The 20,334-nt window shown below is 35.6% G+C and overlaps 1 protein-coding gene across 1 annotated transcript in view; it reads right to left on the bottom strand.

The window, feature by feature from the left end:
* FAM227B (family with sequence similarity 227 member B) overlaps nucleotides 1-20,041 on the bottom strand; it is a 206,195-nt gene extending 186,154 nt beyond the window's left edge. Inside the window, exons 1-6 of the mRNA XM_052647370.1 lie at nucleotides 19,991-20,041; nucleotides 17,481-17,712; nucleotides 15,890-15,957; nucleotides 12,878-12,913; nucleotides 12,331-12,435; nucleotides 6,416-6,514 (exon numbers count right to left, since the gene is read on the bottom strand). Coding sequence (XP_052503330.1) covers nucleotides 6,416-6,514; nucleotides 12,331-12,435; nucleotides 12,878-12,913; nucleotides 15,890-15,957; nucleotides 17,481-17,712; nucleotides 19,991-20,041 — 591 coding nt within the window. The remainder of the gene's footprint in view (nucleotides 1-6,415; nucleotides 6,515-12,330; nucleotides 12,436-12,877; nucleotides 12,914-15,889; nucleotides 15,958-17,480; nucleotides 17,713-19,990) is intronic.
* Nucleotides 20,042-20,334: the final 293 nt, after the last annotated feature.

Raw genomic sequence — 20,334 nt, 5'->3', positions numbered from 1 at the left:
TCTACAGTCACTAACAGGAATGCTTAATAAATATCAATTAGATGCATAAAGTTGGTTAACAAAGTGTTGCTCAAATCATCTACAGCATTCTATATCATTAACTGATTTCTGTACATGCTACCAGTTACTGAGACTGAGGTGCTGAAATATCTAACTATATTTATAGATTTGTCTTTCTCCTTTAAGTATTAAATTCTTAATTAAATGTGTCTCAAAGCATTTTATTAGGTATATAAATATTTCATTGTTATGTCATAATGATGAATTGATTACTTTGTGCTTATGTTAGTCACTCAGTCGTGTCCAACTCCTTGCAACCCCATGGACTGTAGCCTGCCAGGTTCCTCTCTCCATGGAATTCCCCAGGCAAGAATACTGGAATGCCCTTCTCCGGGGGATCTTCTGGACTCAGGGACTGAACCTGGGTCTCCTGCATTGCAGGCAGATTTTTTACTGTCTGAGCCACCAGGGAAGCCCTCATTATACAGTTACTCTTCCCTGGTAACATTCTTTGCTTTCAGATTTACTCTGTATGATGAGTTCAAAAAAGTTGTTATATTTGGGGGTTATATATGGCTTATCTTTGATATTTTATGGGTAGAAGTGATACACTTTCTAGGCTTCTGGATCATTTTGAGAGCCAAACTCCCATGGACAATTTTGAAACCTTTAAGGCTGTATCATTTCTGGAATTCTTCTAGTCAAACATCATCAGGGAAACTTTTATCATTAGCCTATACATTACCCAGGAATTTTTGGAACACTGTATTTTCACTATGAATATAATAATAATAAACAATAATAATGATAGGTATATCCACTGAACACTTACCATATACCCTATATACCATTTAAACAACTTCTATGTAAACAAACAACTTTAAATGCATTTTCTAACTCCCAATAAACAGATACAATAGGAAATTTTTAAAGCTTTATGAAAGAAGTAAGTAACTATCTAGTTACATCATTTACTAATGGTAAAACTTGTTTTGGGGGCTTCTCTGGTGGCTCAGATGGTAAAGAATCTGCCTGCAGTGTGGAAGACCTGGGTTTGATCCTTGGGTTGGGAAGATCTGGAGAAGGGAATGACTATCCACTCCAGCATTCTTGCCTGGAGAATTCCATGGACAGAGGAGTCTGGCAGGCTACAGTCCATGGGGTCACAAAGAGTTGGACCCGACTGAGTGATTAACACTTTCAAACTTGTTTCTGAAAGCCAGGTCTTAATTCGGTTCCACTGAATCCATATTACACTTATATAGTATTTCACAGTTTACCAGGGCTCTTATTTATGTTACTTTTAGGCCAAAAGAGAGAGTTTTTTAAATCTGTTTTTGTTTTGAAGATGAGATTATTGAAGCTCACAGCAATTTTTTGACTAACCCAAAGTTTCACCCTCAGTTCAATTCAGTTCGGTCACTCAGTTGTGTCCGACTCTTTGCAACCCCATGGACTTCAGCACGCCAGGCCTCCCTGTCCATCACCAACTCCCAGAGTTTATCCAAACTCATGTCCATTTAGTCGGTGATGCCATCCAACCATCTCAACCTCTGTTGTTCCCTTCTCCTCCTGCCTTCAATCTTTCCCAGAATCAGGGTCTTTTAAAATGAGTCAGTTCTTCACATCAGGTGGCCAAAGCATTGAAATGTCACCCCAACTACTGGGAAAACCAGATTTAAAATTTTAACTTCTTGGATTAAGTTCAGTTCAGCTCAGTTCGGTCACTCAGTCGTGTCTGACTCTTTGTGACCCCATGAACTGCAGCACACCAGGCTTTCCAGTGCATCACCAATTCCCAGAGTTTACTCAAACTCAAGTCCATTGAGTAGGTGATGCCATCTAACCATCTCATCCTCTGTCGCCCCCTTCTCTTCCTGCCTTCAATCATTCCCAGCATCAAGGTCTTTTCAAATGAGTCGGTTCTTTGCCTCAGGTGGCCAAAGTACTGGAGTTTCAGCTGCAGCATCAGTCCTTCCAATGAATATTCAGGACTGATTTCCTTTAGGATGGACTGGTTGGATCTCCTTGCAGTTCAAGGGATTCCCAAGAGTCTTCTCCAACACTACAGTTCAAAAGCATCAATTCTTTGGCGCTCACCTTTCTTTATAGTCCAACTCTCACATCCATACATGACTACTGGAAAAACCATGGCTTTGACTAGATGGACCTTTGTTGGCAACGTAATGTCTCTGCTTTTTAATATGCTGTCTAGGTTGATCATAACTATTCTTCCAAGGAATAAGCATCTTTTTTTCATGGCTGCAGTAACCACCTGCAATGATTTTGGAGCCCCCCAAATAAAGTCTGTCACTGTTTCCTAGATTCAAGCCCAGCACTTTTTCTACCAGATCAATCGACCACTAAGTCACAGGTAATAAAAGAAATTTGCTTTTATATTAGTCACCTAACAATTACTGAAATAAATTTCAGAGTCAACATACTGAATCATGTTATATTCTAGAGTATGATTATATATTATTTCATATTGTGCTGTTGGTAATTAAATTGTACTAGTGGCTTGGGGGGAGGTTATTCTAGTTATAAAGTCAGTACTCTTTATCATTTATCAGTTCAGTTCAGCTCAGCTGTGTCCAGCTCTTCGCGACCCAATGAACCACAGCACGCCTATAAGATGGACCTAAAAATAGATAGAATGTATGTGTTTTGTATTCACCTGAAAATGTAGCATAGCTTGAAATATGAGCTTACCTAACAGTACAAATATTCCCACACAATGCTGGTAAAAATGTATGAGCACTCACCATATTTATTTGATGTATTTAGGAACCCAAGAGGCCATGCTATTAATCTAGTTCACTGGCTTCACATATTTAACAAAAGAACCCTCTTAGAAATAAAATCATAGGTGAAATGTAATGAACAGAACAGATGAAAGAGGTGCTGTTCTGGTTAAATCATGGATATGTTGCTTCAATATGACTTGGATACCCTTTCAGTTCCCTTAGAACAGTAGCAGAACACTTACTCAGATCAATCATATAATGTTCCTCAAAACACATCAGAGATCTTAATGATATTGGAAATGTTATTAAATTGTAAGATTTTAAAATAATTACTATAATTTCAGGAAGCCAGTAGTTAGAGAGAATAGTTTGCTTAAAGACAAAATGACTTCTAATTCCTTGTTATTCCACAGATACCTCTATAAATGTAGTGGGTTGTTAACATTTTTGTGTCAGATCTGTTTGTTCCAAATAATGTAGCTTGACAAAGCAGTTACTAGAAACATTGCTAGATTATGTTTCCTTCAAAAACTTGTCATATATATAACCCTAACAAATTTAAGTGGGAAAGTAATGCTTTCTCTCTGTTATCATGGAAAAATATAAATTTGGAATCCAGATCTGGAAAAAGAAATCTAAGGTAATGAAAGTCTGATTTTATGTTTCCCTACATAATTACCTTTGTGGAACTGATATACCACTTCCTATTTCTCATTTAACTCCTAACGATATCAGAAATACAGAACAGATACTCTTACCTTGAATTACATTAATTATTCTAACACATGTGAAGTGTGATGAAATGAAAGTCCCTCAGTTGTTGCCCAACTTTTTGCGACCTCATGGACTATACGGTCCATGGGATTCTCTAGGCCAGGATCCTGGAGTGGGTAGCCTTTCCCTTCTCCAGGGCATCTTCTCATACCAAGGATCAAACCAGATCTCCCGCATTGCTGGCGGATTCTTTAACAGTTGAGCCACAAGGAACATTATGTTCTATTCAAATAGTTTTATGAAAAATTAATAGAACTCACTGCTTCATTGTATGAAAGAATCCATAAGCAGTTTTCTTTGGGCAATTTGAGCTGGGGAGGTGAAGAACTGAGCCTAATATCAGACTTCCCTGATGGGGCAGCACACCTTGTTAATGCTTGGACTGTGACCCCCAGCATTACTCTGCTTTTCATTCTTCTAGATCCAGAGGCCACACAGCAGCCATTGGTATTCACCACTTTCTCCAGGCTCATATTCTCTGACGTAATACTTGCATACTGCTTATTTCCATTCTCTTATTGCTTCCCAGATACCCATGTCTTTCTCTTTTTAATCCTAAGCAGAGTTTTCATCTTTCTGAATCAAGAGAGGACCCTCTCCGCATCTGATATATTGCGTTTTCGAAGTGAAACCTCTTTCAATGTCACTGATTTGCAGTGGATTTTCTCTTTAGTGTTCATCAGTGCATTATACTATTGGGTAAAGCTACAACTTTGTTATTTACTACAGTGTTTGATTTATTTATTATTATTATTTTTTTAATTTAAATTTTTATTTTTACTTTATTTTACTTTACAATACTGTATTGGTTTTGGCATACATTGACATGAATCCGCCACGGGTGTACATGAGCTCCCAAACATGAACCCCCCTCCCACCTCCCACCCCACATCATCCCTCCGGATCATCCCCGTGCACCAGCCCCAAGCATCCGGCATCCTGCATTGAACACAGACTGGCAATTTATTTCTTACATGATAGTATACATGTTTCAATGCCATTCTCCCAAATCATCCCACCCTCTCCCTCTCCCTCAGAGTCCAAAAGTCCGCTCTACACATCTGTGTCTCTTTGCTGTCTTGCATACAGGGTCATCATTGCCATCTTTCTAAATTCCATATATATGTGTTAGTATACTGTATTGGTGTTTTTCTTTCTGGCTTACTTCACTCTGTATAATCGGCTCCAGTTTCATCCATCTCATTAGAACTGATTCAAATGTATTCTTTTTAATAGCTGAGTAATACTCCATTGTGTATATGTACCACGGCTTTCTTATCCATTCATCTGCTGATGGACATCTAGGTTGCTTCCATGTCCTGGCTATTAAAAACAGTGCTGCGATGAACATTGGGGTACACGTGTCTCTTTCTATTCTGGTTTTCTCGGTGTGTATGCCCAGCAGTGGGATTGCTGGGTCATAAGGCAGTTCTATTTCCAGTTTTTTAAGGAATCTCCACACTGTTCTCCATAGTGGCTGTACTAGTTTGCATTCCCACCAACAATGTAAAAGGGTTCCCTTTTCTCCACACCCTCTCCAGCATTTATTGCTTGTAGACTTTTGGATCGCAGCCATTCTGACTGGTGTGAAGTGGTACCTCGTTGTGGTCTTGATTTGCATTTCTCTGATAATGAGTGATGTTGAGCATCTTTTCATGTGTTTGTTAGCCATCTATGTCTTCTTTGGAGAAATGTCTATTTAGTTCTTGAGCCCATTTTTTGATTGGGTCGTTTATTTTTCTGGAATTGAGCTGCATAAGTTGCTTGTATATTTTTGAGATTAGTTGTTTGTCAGTTGCTTCATTTGCTATTATTTTCTCCCATTCAGAAGGCTGTCTTTTCATCTTGCTTATATTTTCCTTTGTTATGCAGAAGCTTAATTAGATCCCATTTGTTTATTTTTGCTTTTATTTCTAGTATTATGGGAGGTGGATCACAGAGGATCCTGCTGTGATTTATGTTGGAGAGTGCATTCACCATCGCAACGAAAAGAATAAAATACTTAGGAATATATCTACCTAAAGAAACTAAAGACCTATATATAGAAACTCTAAAACACTGATGAAAGAAATCAAAGAGGACACTAATAGATGGAGAAATATACCATGTTCATGGATTGGAAGAAGCAATATAGTGAAAATGAGTATACTACCCAAAGCAATCTTCAGATTCAATGCAATCCCTATCAAGCTACCAGCAGTATTTTTCACAGAGCTAGAACAAACAATTTCAAGATTTGTATGGAAACACAAAAAACCCTTGAATAGCCAAAGCAATCTTGAGAAAGAAGAATGGAACTGGAGGAATCAACTTGCCTGATTTCAGGCTCTACTACAAAGCCACAGTCATCAAGACAGTATGGTACTGGCACAAAGACAGAAATATAGATCAATGGAACAAAATAGAAAGCCCAGAGATAAATCCACACACGTATGGACACCTTATCTTTGACAAAGGAGGCAAGAATATACAATGGAGTAAAGACAATCTCTTTAACAAGTGGTACTGGGAAAACTGGTCAACCACTTGTAAAAGAATGAAACTAGATCACTTTCTAACACCACACACAAAAATAAACTCAAAATGGATTAAAGATCTAAATGTAAGACCAGAAACTATAAAACTCCTAGAGGAGAACATAGGCAAAATACAGTGTTTGATTTAATTTATCTTTTTCTGACTAATATAGACTCTGGATCTTGGAAATCCACATTAAGGTTTTAACTCCTCTAAAAGAACTCTAGATTTCAAACATGACTTCTAATATATGCAGAACACTAAAAAAACAACTTTGTGATAGGATCAGAAGAACATTAAAAAACCAATGTTACTGCTAATGAAAAATTATGCTGCAAATCAACTTTTTAAAAAGAAGTTTTAAAAAAACATTTTACCTTAAATTTATGGAGAAACCACCACCAAAAGCAATCATGCAAAAGAGCAATAGAGGCTTCTGAGAGAAAATGAGTCCTCCAGATTTTAAAAACTTTTCCCTATGGAAAAAAGATATATATGATCAAATTAATATGTATTATAAGACACATTAATATAAATAGGCTTTATAAAGAGTATGTATTTAAGAGTTATAGACTACCACTGCTCAATAGAAATTTAATGTGAGCCATACATATATTAAGTTTTCTAGTAGACATTTTAACAAAGTACAAAGGTGATGTTTTAGTGACATTTAACCAAATATATTTAAAATATTAAATATGTATTATAATAAATGTTATAAAATTATTAATGAAATATTTTACATTCCTTTGGGTACTAGGTCCTTGAAATAGAGTATATATTTTATATTTACAGCATATCTCAACTTGAACACTGTATTTTCTTCAAAAATACTAGATCATAATTAGGTTTTATAAAATATATGGTTATTATTTTTTAACTCTAAAGTTGTTCAATAATTGAATCAAGTCATTTTAAAATTTATATATAATTAAAGTAAATAAGTTTTAAAATTCAGCTAATCACAGGCATAGAAAATAAACTTAAGGTTATCAAAAGGGAAAGCAGTGGAGAGGGATAAATCATAAGTTTGGGATTAACAGATACACACTACTATATATAAAATAGATAAGTAAGAAGGTCCCACTGTATAGCATAGGAAACTATATTCAATACCTTGTAATAATAACCTATAGTGGAAATGCCTTGTAATAACCTATAATGGAAAAAAACCTTAAAAGTGTATATAAATCATGTTGCTATACCCCAGAAACCGACACAACATGTTAAACTATTTTTCAATAAAAAAATTCAACTGAGTTACAATAGGCATATTTCATATGTTCAATAATCACATTTGGTTAGCAGTCATTGAAATGGCAGTGTAGGCTAGACCAGGACTAGCAAAAATCCAGGACACATGCTAGAGTTTTCCTTTTATGATAAAGACAGATATCAGCAATCATGGGATTCTAACCCAATGGGCCCCATCATAAGTCTGCCGCTGCTGCTAAGTCACTTCAGTCGTGTCCGACTCTCTGCGACCCCATAGACGGCAGCCCACCAGGCTCCCCCGTCCCTGGGATTCTCCAGGCAAGAACACTGGAGTGTGTTGCCATTTCCTTCTCCAGTGCATGAAAATGAAAAGTGAAAGTGAAGTCGCTCAGTCATATCCAACCCTCAGTGACCCCATGAACTACACCCTTCCAGGCTCCTCCACCCATGGGATTTTCCAGGCAAGAGTACTGGAGTGGGGTGTCAGAGCCTAACTAAACATAGTATTCTTTCTTAGCAATTCATCAAAACGGGCACATGAAGTTAACTTACCATGACTACTAGAGACTAAGTCTTGGTTTGAAAAAGTACATTCAGTGGATCATTTTATCTTATTCACTAAAAGTTTTTAAATGCCAGATTCAGTACAGTTCAAGATTTCTTTCAATGAAATCCACAGGTAGGAACTTCTCTTCCTCAAGTACAAGTCTACAAAAAGGATATTGTACAAATTTTTATGTGTACTCAGTCAGTTCAGTCTTGTCCGACTCTGTGACCCAACAGACTAGCTGGCCAGGCTCCTCTGTCCATGGGATTTCCCAGGCAAGAAGACTGGAGTGGGTTGCTATGTCCTTCTCCAGGGGATCTTCCTCATCAAGGGATTGAACCTGCATCTCCTGTATTGGTAGGAGGTTTCTTTACCCCTGAGTCAGCAGGGAAACCTGCAAAATTTTATACCAAGGAGATTTTTTATCATGCATTCTGTAGGGGCACTTCTTTTTCAGAGGCCACTTTATAGAGTACATTGGTAAGAGCTTCAACTTATTTAGTACTCAATTACAAAAAACATAAAGAAAAAAGTAGAAAGTTAAAATACAAGAGAAAAATCTGATTTTTTTTGAAATACTTTCCAAATTTCAAGAGGCATGCTTTTTAGTGTAAACTAATTACATGATTGCTTCTGTTCTAAGCTTTGGTTATGCTTAGTGACACTAACTTTCAGGAAAATTCCAAATTCTTTAAATTATTATCAGTATTTAGTCAAAACAACAAAAAATAGAAATCAGCCAAAAAAATTCAAACCCAGCTTAAAAAGTTAAATGGTACTTTATTCCATTAACCTTTACCTTTTGTGACACTTTGATTCATATAAATGTAAACATACCTTGAAGCCTATACATTATCTGACTTGGAACTTTTTCTCCTATTACTGATTCTTTTAATAGGTTGGATAAAACTACTTCTAATGTCCTCTAAGACATTTTGTGTATATCTGTATGTTTCTGGCTCAGCTTTCTCATAATATAGGCCTCTTTTTTCACCCAATTCAATAAAATTTTTACTGAGCATCATCTGTAGTCAAGATTCTGTTCTGGGTGGTACAGGGGATAATTTACAGTTTATCAAGAAACTTAATCTATGACTGTATGTGCAAGAATGTTATTTGGACAGGGTAACGTGAATCCAGCCAATTTCATGGACTGCCTCGCTTTCAAGCATGTAACAGTAACCCTTTAATGTTCTCTTTCCAAGCTTTAGATTCATAAAGTTCAGACTCTTGGGAAGTTACAATAAGCATTTCTATGAAATAACATTCCTTCTGATATTATTTTCCTACACTTATTTTTTCTTCACTTTAATTTCATCATCTATTTGAATGCCATTGCATTGCACATGTGTAGCAGGCCAACTGCCTTCTCATACTGTTCATAGGGTTTTCACAGCAAGAATACTGGTGGGGTTTCTCATTACCTCCTCCAGGGGACAATGTTCTCTCAGAACATTTGACTGAGTGGCTTACAAAAAAACTATGGAAAATTCTTAAAGAAGGGGATACCAGACCATCTTACCTGTCTCCTGAAAAACCTGTATGCAACTCAAGAAGCAACAGCTAGATCCGCACATGGAACCACTCACTGGTTCAAACTTGGGAAAGGAGTACAAGGCTGTATATTGTCACCCTATTTAACTTATATGCAGGTACATCATGCAAAATGCCAGGCTGGATGAATCACAAGCTGGAATCAAGACTGCCAGGAGATATATCAAGAACCTCAGATATGCAGATGGTACCACTCTAATGGCAGAAAGTAAAGAGGAACTAAAGAGCCTCTTGATGGGGTGAAAGAGGAGAGTGGAAAAGCTGGTTTAAAAGTCAACATTCAAAAAACTAAGATCATGGGATCTGGTCCCATCACTTCATGACAAATAGAAGGGGAAAAAATGGAAGTAGTGACAGATTTTCTTGGGGTCCAAAAATCACTTCAGACAGTGACTGCAGCCATGAAATTAAAAGACACTTGCTCTTTGGAAGAAAAGCTATGACAAACATAACAATATTAAAAAGCAAAGACATAACTTTGCTTACAAAGGTCCATATATAGTCAGAGCTATGGTTTTTCCAGTAGTCACATACAGATGTGAGAGCTGGACTATAAAGAAGGCTGAGTGCTAAAGAATTGATGCTTTCAAATTGTGGAGATGGAAAATATTCTTGAGGGTCCTTTGGACAACAAGGAGATCAAACTAGTCAATCCTAAAGGAAATCAACTCTGAATGCTCATTAGAAGGACTGTTGCTGAACACTTTGGCCACCTGATACAAAGAGCCAACTCACTGGAAAAGACTCTTAGGTTGGGAAAGATGGAAGGCAAAAGGAGAATGGAGTGTCAGAGGATGAGATGGTTAGGTAGCAGGATCAACTCGAAGGACATGAATTTGAGCAAACTTTAGGAGACAGTGCAGGACAGGGAAGCTTGGCGTGCTGCAGTCCATGGGGTTGCAAAGAGCTGAGGTCACAGCAATTGAATGATGACAACAGGCCCATTAAAATTCTTTTTTCAAATCATGTAGGTGTATTAATAAATAGAACACTGGTTATCTATGTTTAGATATACCATTGCTTGTTGTTATTGATAATTGCTAAGTCATGTCCGGCTCTTTGTTACCCCACGGACTGTAGCCTGCTAGGCTTCTCTGTCCTTGGCATTCTCCAGGCAAGAATACTGGAGTGGGTTGCCACTTTCTACTCCAGGGGATCTTCCCAACTCAGGGATCGTACCCGCATCTCCTGCATTGGCAGGTGGATTCTTTACCACTGAACCACCAGGGAAGCCCACTGTTGGTACATAAACTCAAAATATCCTAAACCTAGCTGCTTGTCATATCCTGTGCACTTCTTACCCCAAACCCCTATCTACTTACACTCCTCCCTTTCCCACTTCTTTAAAAAATGCTGGCATCCTCCAAGTATACAAAATACGCCTCACAGCTGTACTTCTAAGTCTTGTTTATATGACTGACTTGTGATCTATGTTAGATGTATATGCATCCATGGTTAAAATATAGTCCCATTTTAGAATACAAAATGCGAAAATTAAAGATTATAGAATGTCTAGAACATTCCTAAGATCATTTTAACAATAATTTATATTAATTTCTTTATAATAAAACCTTTTCCCTGAGGAAACTTTGGAAAATAGTCAGACAAAGTAACAAAAATGCTCATGATCCAGGCATAATCATATCACCTATAGTTTTTCTCGTAAAAAATGAAATCAGGTAATTGTATCATGAGGGAAAACTAAGCCTTCCCTCTCATCAATATCCCATAAAATATAAAAGAGAATTGAGAAGCATCTGTATTAGCACAGAAAATAAGAAAATGTGTCATTACTAAATCATTTTAGGTGGAGTTTTCAATGGAGTTCTGTGGTTCCCTAATGGAGGGGCAAACAGGAGGCCCAAATCAGGTTAATCAGATTATTTCTTGGAATATTTTTTCTTGAGGATGAAACACTAAAATGATACACTCTCATTTTGAAGAGTGAGGAATGGGCAGAAAATAATGGCTGACACTGATTTATCCAAGTTTAATGGTTGACTGTGCTCCTTTTGATCATCTATAGGGGACTATAGTAGGAGAGAAGATTGATTTTGTGTTGAGAAATAAAGAGCCACAGGAAGGCTAGTGGTGAAGGACAGGAAGAGGGTCTGTGTGCATGCATGCTAAGTCACTTCAGTTGTGTCCACCTCTTTGTGACCCCATGGACTGTAGCCGGCCAGGATCCTCTATCCATAGGATTCTCTAGGCAAAAATACTGGAGTAGGTTGCTGTGCCCACCTTCAGGGTATCTTCCCAACCCAGGAATTGAACCCCAAGTCTCTTACCTCTCCTGCATTGGCAGGTGGGTTCTTTACCACAGGCACTTCTGGGAAGCTCCAAGAGGAGGGACTACTAAGAGCCAAGTCCATCTCAGAGTCTGCCTGGAGGTACGAGGAGCATTGTCCAAGTCCCCAGGAAACAGAAACCTTTTTAGTTGATCACTTAATATTTAAGTGAGAGGGAAATCAATACAAAAAACCACTCAAACCTCATCCTATACCTGGCATTCAATGGCCAATGATCTATTTACCTTCCTGTGTGCAGTTTTTCAATAAACTAGCTATTGATATTTCTGTAGAGATATTTCTTAAAAATTCCTCAGAAACTTGAAGGTTCAAAAGGTGGGGCTGTGGGGAAGGGTTCTCCTAAATTATCTTGACATCAAAATGAGCAAGCTAACATATCCTGAGCTGATAGAGTGGGAAGAGGGGGAAACACCTTTTACAGTCATGTGCCAAATCAATGGACACTAGCAACCTCAGACTCCTGAGGAAGTAACAGAGAATCAAATATATTCTCTTTTGGTTATCAAGGTGTTAAAAATATCAATGATCTTTCCTGCTAGACTTAATGCCTGAAAGAATTAAATCTTGCTTAATACCTAATCTGTCATAGTTTTAAATAAAGGCCTAATTCATTAAATCATATTCTCAAAATTTATCATATAATAGAAATAAAATAATATTTACATACATCAAAGTTATGGGCCTTTAAAATAAAAAGATAAATTCGTTCAGCATTCAGATGTCTAGGCAGCTGAGTAAGCTCATTTGTTCTGAATCCTGGGAAGTCACAACCCTAGAAAGAAGAAAAATCACAGAACAGGAATTACTTAATTCTTTTCATATAACTACAGAAGACAGGTAAAAATTCTACTAGCATTCATTAGCAATTATATTACAAACTTTTACTAAAAATAAGTAAATATATTTTATCCCACCTAAGAAAAATCTTCATATTAACTGTTTCTATGATATTAAGAGCCCTGGCATATTCATATGTTAAAAATTTAAATGTAAAAGCAATTATTTCAGAACTAATTTTAACTTAAATTACAACAAATTTTAGACAGGCTATACATAAAGAAATTGATGAGTCAGAAAAAGATATCTTCTGTATTTTTTCCAACTCTTTCTCCTGGGGCCATTATCTATATTTATTGCTATATTACTTTAAACATTCTTTTAGTTCCATGTAATATTTTTGATATATAATCTCATAAAACAGAAATTTTAAATACCTCTATATCCTTCTTTGTCTCCATTTCATCTGAAAGCTGGAAAAAATATAAAATAAAATCTTAAAATTCTAAATTTAAGAATTTTTAGACTTTGTAACTCTACTGTGTGTGTGTGTGTGTGTGTCTTACTGAGACAGAGAATGCTATTGCTATATAAGATGCTGAGAATACAAAAATATTCCTTGCCCTCAAGTTAGTCTCAGGGTAAGAAGGGAGTCAACTACATATACAAAACACAACAATATAAGAGCTATAACAGAAATATATACCAACTACTTATTGCAGTTTGATTTTTCTGGGAAACAGACTGTGAGGTAGAACACCAATTTAGTGTTCAGAATGTTTATGGGGATTATCTACGGAAGGCAAGAGGAGACGGAAGATGGAAAAGTCAGGTATGAGGCAAGTCAGTCAGCCCTGACCCTGAGCAGAACTCTAAAACTGAAAGGACCCATAGCAGTTGTCCTGAACTGGGTTGAAACAGTCAGGTCTTTCTGTTTCCAACTTGTGAGTGTGAGTCCTGGGTGGTAGTGTGAGTGAGTGACTCCTAGATGCTAGTTTCCTTGGGAGAAGAGGTTCTGTCTGTGAGAGCAGTCCCTGAAGGAGCTGACAGCTGAAGGATGTCCACTAACAACGCTTTTAGCAGCTGGGGCAACAGCTCCTTCCTTGAAGGGGAATCTGGGTGGCACATCTTCATGTCCATGACACCACTCTACACAGAGAACAGGAACCCATCTGTTTAGATTAATTTGGGTGTTCTAGACATGCTAATATATTGCTTATTAACTACCTTGCAGGCAAGTTTATACACATTACACACATACATATATCATTTAAGAGATGACATAGGAAACCAATTAGAAAGGATGATTATATACTGCCATATGAAAGAGGATCATGTTATTGCCATTTAAAGTACTGGTAAAAGGATAAAAAAGAGAAGGAAAGTGAGATCAGTTATAAGAAATAGAGCTGTATGCTTGAGAGCTATAGACATAATTGGTCAATAAAGATGGGATTTTAAAAGATATTAATCTTGAAGTCCTGGTTTTAGTCTCCAGAAAACAAAGAAACACTGAAAGTTTTCAAAGAGCAGAGTAATAGTAACACAAAACTAGTTTTTGATAATACAATCTGGGAAATATACCACAAAAATATGGATAATAAATTTTAAAATCCTGACAAAATCCAGTAAGATATATTTAACAAAATTATCATTAAAAGTTTTGTTAGTGCAATTCATTTAAAAGGTCATTTTAAGAGATCCTGAAAAACATTTGATAAAATTCATTAGAATTTTTGAAATCCTTTGAAAATACAAAATTTACAATGACTAACATAACTAGTTATGTTGGCTTAGAACTCAATATTCAGAAAACTAAAATCATGGCATTTGGTCCCATCACTTCATGGCAAATAGACGGGGAAACAATGAAAACAGTGACAGGCTTTATTTTGGGGGGCTCCAAAATCACTGCAGATGGTGACTGCTGCCATGAAATTAAAAGATGCTTGCTCCTTAGAAGAAAAGTTATGACCAACCTAGGCAGCTTATTAAAAAGCAGAGATATTACTTGGCCAACAAAGGTCCATCTAGTCAAAGCTATGGTTTTTCCAGTAGTCATGTATGATGTGAGATTTGGACTATAAAGAAAGCTAAGCGCTGAAGAACTGATGCTTTTGAATTGTGATGTTGGAGAAGACTCTTGAGAGTCCTTTGGACTCCAAGGAGATCCAACCAGTCAATCCTAAAGGAAATCAGTCCTGAATATTCATTGGAAGGTCTGATGCTAAAGTTGAAACTCCAATACTTCAGTCACCTGATGCAAAGGACTGACTCATTTGAAAAGACCCTGATGCTGGGAAAGATTTAAGGTGGGAGGAGAAGGGGACGACAGAGGATGAGATGGTTGGATGCATCACCGACTCAATGAACATGAGTTTGAGTAAATTCTGGGAGTTGGTGATGGACAGGGAAGCCCGGTGTGTTGCAGTTCATAGAGTCACAGTCAGACACTACTGAGTGACTGAACTGAACTGTACTTCCTTTCTAGAAAACAATTTGGCAATATGTATCAAAACACTTAGATTTTCACATTTTCCCCATGTATTAATAGTTTCACTTCTGAAATTTATCATGAAATAATCATGCATAATTACAAATTTTAGCTCCAAATATATTCCTAGCAGCTTTGTAAATAATAAAGAAATTTAACCAAACATCCAACAAGAGGGCTATTACATTAGTTTATCTTTTAAGGATGTAGAAACCCTTTTACATTTTGCAATGGTAAAAATTCTGTAAAACATTGAATTTTTTATGTTTAAAAGTTAGTTTAATTTGAATTTTAAATGTTTTTAAATAAAAAGAAAAATGAAAATGACAATAGTGAGATATGTTATTTATCTATAAATGATAAAATAAGGATGCTTATCCTGTTTAGTGCTTATTGCTTTATTTTCTATAATGACTACCTTAGTCATAATCAGGAAAAATAACATACAAAGTACTTTGAAATTTAAAAAATATTTGAGGAGGTGGATGGATATGGATGAATGGCTGCATTTCAAATTTTTCTAGCTTTAACTTTAGAATGTATTTTTGAAAAAGATGAAGTTTCTCAAAGAAAGTCTATTATAATTCTAATCAAAATCTCAGAGATTTTTCTTTAAAAAGTTAACAAAGTAATTCTATAGGCAATAAAAACTGTTATTTTTTCCTAAAGGAAAAAGATATTTGGGACATATACCCCTAAGTATAAGATGTTATAAATTTTTAAATAACCAGAGGATAAAATAAGTCTTCAAATAAATTTCAGTGATGTGAGAACACCAGAAGTCATACTGAGTGTATAAAGATGACTATGAGCCCAGCTATTTTAAAAATACAGGGATAGATAGATGATAAAAGACTAAAAGAAAATTTTTAATGTTATCAATGCTTATTTATAAAATTATAGTGACATTTTCTGTGAAATAGTTTTTCAAGCAAGATGAAAACAAATATCATACCATTATTTTGTTTTCCTTATGGTACTTCTTTAGAAATGCCTTGTATTGTTTCAGTTTTCCATGAGAAACTTTAAAAAATGAGTGTTTACAACATGTAAATACACAAATATCCTTTAAAATTGAAAAGCAGATTATATACTATATATATTAACAAAATTATATATAAAACTATCCAATGATATCAACCAGTTATTAATATTTTAAATTTATTTAATTGAAGGATAATTACAATATTGTGGTGGTTTTTGCCATACATCAAGATGAATCAGCCATAGGCACATATGTGTCCCCTTACTCCTGGTCCCCCCTCCCACCTCACCCCATCCCTCCTGGTTGTCACAGAGCATCAGCTTTGGGGTCCCAAACTCCAAATAAATATTTTGATAAGCATAATGCTAGATGCATAATGCTAGTCTGAGTTGAATTATATCTTTTCCTTTTCCTTTGCTATTTAGAAATGTCACCTTCCAACTAGTCTGTCTTTAGTACTTGTTCCTATATCTGCAATTTTACCTTAATCCCTTCTTACTGAACAACCCCAAGTTTTTCAAACAGCTCAGCCACTTACATCTAGTTGTTTCATGGTCACCTTAAATACAATATGGTACAGGACTCTGGAGCATGGCTCAGTGAAAGACTATGGGGGCTTTGAAGTCAGATAATCTAGACTTGAGTCGAAGCTCTGATATTTATATATTGAGAACAATAAGTACATAAAAAGTTGTTTTTTAAATTATGCACACGTGCTTTCTCTCTCCCTATATGTTTACATAGACACAGCTCTATATATGTAGCTTGTATAATTTCAAAAAATTTTTAAATAATTAAAAATTCCATAAGAAAATTATCACAGTAGCGAATTTAATAACATTGTATTTAAACACACTCAGATTTTGAAAACTCAAGGTCTGAAAATGATATTAAGTAGCTAAATAATTACATCTGTTTAATACACAGAAAATGTAAGTACAACCAATATCATTCTTAAGACATATATGACAAGTTTGCCCATTAAAGAATAAGAATCACCATTAGTATGTAAAAGTATTCTCAAAGTGTTAAAAATACAACTAGATAAAGGCTATATAAATACTGAAAAGCAGTAAAAATTATCATTACTTACAGATAAGCTTTTCACTCAGTCTGCAGTTATCCAATAGTGAATGCTAAGTATTTCTCACAAACTAACTTAGCTTATATAAGTGAAGTCTCACTCCTTTTATTTTGGTTATAGGTCTAACTGTTTTTATATCTTGATTCTTGCTGACTTGCTTGTCTCTGGTACCAATATTTGTTAATGCAACTCTTTTTCCCTGATACTCAGTTATCTCTGCTCCAGCTCAAAGTTTAGAACCATTTTAGGTTTTGTCCCAGCAACACTTTTTTTGAATCCAAATGGTCACATTCAACTAAAAAGCCATATTGGACCATTTAGAAATGAAGAGGTTTTAAAATAAAATAAATTTATGTTTTTAGATATTTTATACTTTAGGATTTCATTCTTTATGAGAATACACACATAGAGAGACACAAACACAACAGACACACACACAACTGACAATTACTTTATGTATATAAAGAATAGATTTACTTGTCCTGGAAATTATTCTGTTCCACTCAAATATTTCAGAAGCATGGTTTTTCAAAAGAATTGAACATTTTGATAATCTTGACTCCATGGCTATAGCTGCATCATCTACTCGCAGGACATTTCCCCACAGATGTGTATAAATGGAAGTAAATGAACTATCTTCTTTTATTTTCTTCATAGCGTGTAACAATTTATCACTATCCCATAAATGGGCTTCCTTTGGCCAATGATCCTGCAGAAAATGTGAGACAATACAACTTAAATCATTTTTTGAATGAATTTAAAGAGTTCAAAAATCAATGAACTAAAATTGAAGTTTTATTCTACAGCATGATTTTTATTAAATATATATTTTTTAATTTGTAAAAAACCATAAACTTTAGAAGTTTCAGATGCTTTACAAAAACCTTTCTTCCTGAATCATTTGAAAGTAAGTTGCTTACTTGACTGATGCCCCCATCATCCTTGAAGAGTTGAGCATTTATTTCCAAAGAACAAAAACATTCCCCTACATAACCAACTATAACCATCAGAATAAGGAAACTGGCATTGTTACATCATTCCTATATAATTCTCTGAGATTACTCGAGTTCATCAACTAAATCAATAATGCTCTTTATGGTAAAAGGCTCTAGTTCAGTATCACACATTGCATTTAAGCATCATATGTCTTTAATCCCCTTTGATCTACAACAGTTCCTCAGTCTGGACCTCTATGTAATTAAAGCCATGAGTTCATATTGATAAATTTAATTCCAGTTCCAAACATTCTAGTTTTCTCTTTTTCCATATCATAATTACCATCTCCAAGAGTGAAAAATCTAACTGACATTATCTTAAATATATGTACTGATTTGATCAATCTTCTCAGGTATCCACTGCTAGACTCTTCAGTATATCGATGCCCTTGTCATTCTGCTTAGGCTCTGACTTTTCAAACCAGGCCACAGTTTGTCTCTCCACTTCCCGGAACCACCTCCCCACCCTGGTCACACGTGAATACCATCCTCACCCCCCTGGACTCTGACACCTGTGGGGTCACATGGATACCTTCACCATGGTGGCAGAGTTCTGAAACCCTGCTCCAGGTGACCACAGCACATTTCCTTCCCCTCCCAGTGTGGATGCTGCCTTGTTCTGACCCCCAAATGGCTTTAGGACTACATTGTTCAGGAAGGGAAGGAGAAGAAGGAAAGGGAAGGAAAGGGGAATCACAGCATTAATATTTGCAAATCTAAATACAAGATAATCTTTTAATTGAGTTGTTGAATACCAAAACAAAGAAAGATAACAGACATAATTAAAGGTTTGTGAATAAGAGAATGCTTTCTGGAAGAGTAGCAGTTTTCATAGGATGAAACTCTCTTAAGAAGAATGTGGGTAAGATATTCTGGGAATTTAACTTAAATGGGAATAAATCTGAAGTCTGCAGATCAGAGATTTTAAATTTTGTCTTGGTCTATTCTACTTCCATTTTCCTTCCTTTGAAAGCTTCCTAAATCCACTATATCCTGTAATGGTAACAGGTGCCTGGATAATACCCAGGGTTTAATGCTGAAAGACTTCCCCAGCAGGACCTAGGTCCCCCTGCCATTTTGGAAAAAGAGAATTTTAGATGCATCAGTGCTGTCTCACAAATCCTACAAACATACGTCTTAAACAAAACACATAAACTGGGGAAGTTTTCCAGCCTTAAAATCTGGATATTATGTGTCAAAAATACAAAGATCTCTGAAAAATAAGATATGATCACAAGATACACTCCCTGGAGACAAACATTGTCAAATTAGAATGACAGGCACATTTGAAAACACAGTCCTTATGTTAGGGGTCATCCTGATTGTTAGGGAAGTTAGGAAAGTGGCAAGAGGCTAAAATTGGAAATGAATTTGGGGAAAGTGGGGAGAGGCTAAAATGGAAATGAACTTGAACAGATTTTACAACATGCCTGAAGGTTTATGAAAATGCACCTTTATGTCAGACTTGAGATATTACAACTCTTGTTCAAGATATTGAATTATACTATATAATTATACTATGAATAAAGTATCCTGAAATTCTACCAGCTTGATTAGATTATGTTTTCTCTAAATACAGAGATATATCTGGTTAATCTATAAAGGATAAAATTAAGATGCTTATCTTTTTTAGTGCTTTTCTCTTTAATTTTCTAAAATGACTATCTTAGTTATAACCAGAAAAAAAAAATACCAGTAATTTTGAAATTTTAAAAAAATCACATTTTAAGGAGGTTGATAGATGAGTGGTGGCACTTAAAGTCTTTACAGCTCTAACACTATGTGATTTTAGGATGTATTTTTTAAAAGGACTGTTTCTAAAAGTAATTTCAAAAGTTTATTGTAATTCCAATCAAACTCTCAACAATTTCTTTTAAAACTGTCAAAGTAACTCTAAGGGCAATCAAAAAGAATTGCTGTATTTTCCTAAAGGAAAAGGGCTGATATGTGTACCAGTGGTGAAGGTCCCATAAAACAGGATATTCTACTCACCAAGTTTTGAAGCTTTAAAAATTCTTCAATGTTCTTTGGAGGTTCTTGCATTTTCTAATAAAGTAAAATGAATATTGTTCATTAACAAAATTTCAGATTGTTTATAGGATGGTTATACTTAATTTATTTAAGTACATTATGATACTGAACTTCAGTTATAATTTTCAGAGCTGTAAGTAAAATACTGTAAACTATTCTCTTTGTAAAGTTCTTGTACTTTGAAAAGGGACAGAGATTAATGTTTACATTCTGAGTCTGCAAACCAAATTCTATAAAAGGCCTCCTTCTTATACACTTTTCCTAGAGAAAAGCTACATATGAATCCTGCTCAACGTCCTCATTTC

The sequence above is a fragment of the Budorcas taxicolor genome, chromosome 10 (assembly GCF_023091745.1).
Source record: "Budorcas taxicolor isolate Tak-1 chromosome 10, Takin1.1, whole genome shotgun sequence".
Classification (NCBI taxonomy): Eukaryota; Metazoa; Chordata; class Mammalia; order Artiodactyla; family Bovidae; genus Budorcas; species Budorcas taxicolor.
This window is presented reverse-complemented; position numbering and strand designations above follow the sequence as displayed.